The sequence below is a fragment of the Acomys minous genome (assembly GCF_964271855.1).
Source record: "Acomys minous genome assembly, chromosome: 10".
Taxonomy (NCBI): domain Eukaryota; kingdom Metazoa; phylum Chordata; class Mammalia; order Rodentia; family Muridae; genus Acomys; species Acomys minous.
In genome coordinates, this window is record NC_140491.1 from 11,247,024 (window position 1) to 11,252,192 (window position 5,169).

Sequence of the window (5,169 nt, forward strand, 5' to 3'; positions counted from 1 at the left end):
AGAAGGAAGGCTAAGCAGCTTAATTTGAACATTTGATGTCTTGCTAATTCCATTCAATTTCAGAATGTCATTAATCTATGTGTTTTAAAATAGAGGGATCATTTCAGTTAGGATACATTATTTTTTCAATCTCTTGTTATACAAAATAACTTTTATGTCTGGTTGAAGTATAATTTAGTAGGATTAATATTTAAATTGATAGGATTAGATATGCATTCATATCTGGATATTACTTTATGTTTAGTGAATAATTGATGTTATATTGGAAGAAAAAAAGGAAATTTACAGTGGAGAAAAAAAATCACAAGGTGAATAAATTTTTCTGTATGGTATAGTTGTATGATAGCTATTTATTTTTTGTTTCCTTAGACTGTTACTAAGCCTGTAAGAATTAATAATTATAATTAGAAGTATTAGTGTAATTTTTTGATCTTCAATCATGAAGAAAAATCTGTACACGATTGTGTAAACGGTGGAAATCCCAACTATTCACAGAATTTATTTGCCATTTAGTGTTCTATACCAAATTTTGACATTTTTCTTTTTAACTTTAAAAAGAGCAAAATTGTATTTTTAAAGAAATAATTGACCATAAGAAGTGAATTGATAATTATGTGAGATAAATGGGTTTAAGACCACACTGTCTCAAAGGAGTCACATAACATTTTGATTTTGACCCATTTATTTTGATCAGGATTTTCATGAATGTGGGAAAGTAACCCATGTGGGGAGGAGTGATAGATGACAGGGCTAGGAGGAAGATGGGTGAGGCTATAAGTGAAATAACCAGACTTTATTAAATATATGTACAGATTTATAAAAATATATTTAATTAATTTTTAATGTCACTTTAAGTTCTTAGTTATAAAATCTGAATGAATTTTGTTTAGAGATAAGTTTAGATAAATACATACAAATTGCTGTATTCCTGATGTACTACACTAGAGAATACACCAAGTATTAATGTTCTTTACTTTATCCTTCATTTTAACTTATGATTACTTATAATATTAGGTTAGCCAGTATTTGAAGAATCATATCATTACTTTATAGAAAATACTGGTATGTAATTATGAAAAATATTTTTCTATTATACTACTCCAATAGTATAATTAGAAAACTACAACGAATATAAAAGTAAAATTGATTATCAAGGAAATCAAATCGCGTCACTCAACCTTTAGAGAACCTTCAATTAAGAAAAATATGACAGCCTTTCCAGCTCTAGCCCGACAGAATGGCTCCCGCAAAGAAGGGTGGCGAGAAGAAGAAGGGCCGTTCCGCCATCAACGAGGTGGTGACCCGAGAGTACACCATCAGCATTCACAAGCGCATCCCTGGAGTGGGCTTCAAGAAGCGTGCTCCTCGGGCACTTAAAGAAATTCGGAAATTTGCCATGAAGGAGATGGGGACTCCAGATGTGCGCATAGACACCAGGCTCAACAAAGCTGTCTGGGCCAAAGGAATAAGGAACGTTCCCTATCGCATCCAAGTACGCTTGTCCAGAAAGCATAATGAAGGTGAGGACTCCCCCAACAAGCTCTACACATTGGTAACCTACGTGCCTGTTACCACGTTCAAGAATCTACAGACAGTCAATGTGGACGAGAACTAACCTGCTGATTGTCAAATAAAGTTAAGAACTGCCTCCAAAAAAAAAAAATATGACAATAGTTAGAGGACAAAAAATAGGATGTACTCAACTATTTTCTTTAGAATAAATATTATTGCAATTCAAATGTAAGAGAATTTGTGATTGGAGAAAATATGCGCATACAACCTGTATTTGTCTTATAGACCCATTATTATGTTGTAGTATGCTCTCCTTGTTCCTAGTTTCCTCATAGCTTTTACTAAGAAAGGATTTTCCTATGTCATCTGAGATTATCATTTGATTTCTTTTTAATTAAATATTTCTTTATTCTTACATATGTATTTATATTATTACACAAAATTAGAATAAACAACCTACAGTAAAAAGAACCATGAAACAATCAAGAATCATATAAATGTTACAATCATAGTGTTTTGGCTATTTGTATTTGGCAACCTTGAAAAAAATATTTTTCTTATCTTGGTGCATCTGAAATTCTCAGTGTATATCAATATCTATCATATCTGGTCATTATCAACTTAAAACATCTATCTAGACCTAAAGACATCTTAACACTTGAACAATTAAGCTTACTTGTAGAACTAAACCAACTAGTCTTTAACTACATCAGAGACTTGAGAAGGAATAAAATTAATTGCCTGAGTATACCAGGAATGCAGGTTACTAGGTTTCCAAATGAGAAGATGACAGAGACAGTTTGCTGCTCCAGCCGTCACCCAAAACTATGTACAACATTGGAGCATCATCCTCAGCCTTCTGGCCCAATATATCTGACAGACATATTTGTAGGCAGGAACTATTGAGGACTTGCTTACCCTGTCTTGGCAGAGTTTGGCCATTGATTCTGCCTGCATCCAAGCTTGTGCTTTTTAGGCAAAATTCTGTCTGTGGTAGAAATGGCTTGTTTCCCTCATTTGAAGCCATCTCCATAAGGAAGTTCTTTGATGCTCATGATCCTCTTTGAGGTAGGCTGGGTGTTGTCAGGAGTTCACATGAAAAGATCATCCTGATTGAGGTCATCCAGATCCAGAAACACACACATGGCATATACTCATTCCTGAGTGCACATTAACCCCATAATACAAAATAACTACACTAAAATACAGAGACTGATACATCAACTAAGGACCATGTATGATGTGGATCTAGACTCTTTGCACAGATGTACTAGTGCAGTCTCCTTGTGGGTCCCACAATGTGGAGAGTAGGGATGACTTCAGACATGCACTCTGGCCAATGCCCTTTCATCGCCTCCCCTTGGCAGGGTGGCCTTGTCAGGCTACAGAGGAAGAGGTTACAGGTAGTACAGATGAGACTTGATAGACTGAGGTCAGATGTTAGGGGATTAGGGCTTCCCTCTCTGAGGACTAGGGGGGTGAATTAGAGGGGATGAGGGAGGAGAGGAAAAGAGGGATGGGGGAGGGGGTATACAATTGGGATGTGAAAAATGTAAACTGCAGAACAAGCAGAAAACATATTGCTAATCCCACTATATGGGAATAGCTCTGAGACTGGCTGAAACGTGAGTGTCTAGGCATAGACAAGGCTTCTTGTTAGATCGTTTGATTTCTATCTTTGAATTTTGTGATTTTAAATTGAAGCACAATCAAAAGCCACAAAGCTAATAAATGGCTATAGAGAGGGATGATTCATAAAGGTAAGAATATAGTCCCTTGCCAAAAAAAAAAAAAAAAAAAAAAAAAAAGAATATAGTCACTTGCAGGGACAAAAAAGAAAAGTAGAATAATGTAAGGCCAGAAAGCTTAGACAGGGACAAGAATAAATAAGTAGATTCAGGCAAACTGGGGCTGGAAAGGAGTAAATAAAAAAGATATGAAGATATGGACAGCGACTGGGCAATCTATGCTCTCAAAGTCCAGTTTAAGGTGTATTTGGAGTCAATAGAAGGTCAAGGAGTTGAAGGGATAGCTAGGTTGAGACAGAGGCTTGATAGAGGAAGAGATGGTTGAGAGAGTAATTAAAACTAGGAATGCCTGAAAACTTCTTTCGGAAACCCTATAACTAGCAAGGTCCTTGTGCCCAGCACTGGGCCGTACACAGCACAATACTGACCTGCCAGGAAGTTTGTGAATAATAAGTTATCTCCATTGACAAAATAAGACAAAATTAACCAGCGTCTGAGGATGAGGCAGGAGAAAGTCTCCTCCAGATCATGGGAGGGAGTCTTTCTATGGATTCTAGGTGAAGGAAAATGACAAGTCTGCTATACTGGACTTGGGGCCAGATCTGGTCATCTGGGGTTCGGGGTTAGGTGCTCAAAGGGCTGAGAACAAAGGACCATAAAGACTCAGGTCAGAATGGGGTATCTGTATCAACCCCTCCCCCACAGCTTTCTGCAAAACATTAGGGAACATAGCAGAAGTACAGACACGAGAAAAGTAAGAGCTGCAAGGACAAGTATTATGATACTTCTAATGCACATGACATGCCTATTGCACTCTTGAATTCATCACAGCTGTAGTAACCTGCGCATGACCCACCAAATTTCTAGTAGGGTTAGAAGAAGAGCTCATGAGACACCGTCATTAACAGGAGAGCTAGCTGTAGCTGATAGGTACCCAGAGAGAGAGAACCGTAATTCCTTACAACTGTAGTCCCACTATCCACTGGATATCTAAAAACAAAACAAAATACACCAAGTTAGAAGGGAGGCATATTAGCGTGGACCAAGAGAGAATTAAAAGGATGATATCTGGGGCAATTTGATCATAATTCATTGCTTACGTGTATGCAATTCTCAGTGAATATTTTTTAATTTAAAAAATTTTTATACAAGAGTTTTGTATTATTGAATTAACTTTCATAAACAAACTTGAGTTGCAAGAAGGAGTAATGATCTTCAGGTGCAAAAACAGAAGTTCCTGTGAAGCAGAGTGTTCTTGTTTCTGTTTGTTTGTTTGTTTGTTTGTTTGTTTCTGTTTCATCATGTGTATGTGCGTGCCTATGCATGCCTCTCTCTCTCTCTCTCTCTCTCTCTCTGTGTGTGTGTGTGTGTGTGTGTGTGTGTGAGTGTGTGTGTACTTTAACCTAAGCCAAAGAGAACAAAATAGGTAGTTCAGAAGGGATATTAGGCAGAGACTTAGGTCAATGTGGATGCCACTTCAATGTCCCTTCTGTGTTTACCAGACAGTCGTGAAGAAAATAGACTGAATGCCTTAACAATACACAATAAAAGACCATGATTAATGAAGTTTGAGTTGTGAATAGGATATTAATGACTACTTTCAAAAGTATATGTTGATGAATGATAAAGAATTAGAAAGAATAATGAGAATAAGTAAACAGCATATTTGGATCAGAGTTTAAAATGTAAAAAAATATTCTGAGAAAAAAAAATCTCATCTTGTTCAAATTTGGAGAGACTTTTATATATATTATATTCCCTGAAGATTAACTTGTAGGCTTATCCAAATGTGTAAAAGTGAAGAGAAGGTGAAAATACATGTTTATTTGGTTCAAAATTAAAAGTTCAGATATATTTAAAGGATGTGGGCTTACTTCTTAGTATCTGATAGTAATGAAAACTATTTATT

At 36.2% G+C, this 5,169-nt stretch overlaps 1 protein-coding gene across 1 annotated transcript; it reads left to right on the forward strand.

Moving 5' to 3' along the window:
* Window positions 1-1,216: 1,216 nt before the first annotated feature.
* LOC311607252 (large ribosomal subunit protein eL31-like) lies at window positions 1,217-1,643 on the forward strand. Its single transcript, XM_084798936.1, has one exon. The coding sequence runs from the start codon at window positions 1,238-1,240 to the stop codon at window positions 1,613-1,615; it is 378 nt and encodes a 125-aa protein (XP_084655062.1). The 5' UTR covers window positions 1,217-1,237; the 3' UTR covers window positions 1,616-1,643.
* The last annotated feature ends 3,526 nt before the right edge of the window (window positions 1,644-5,169 follow it).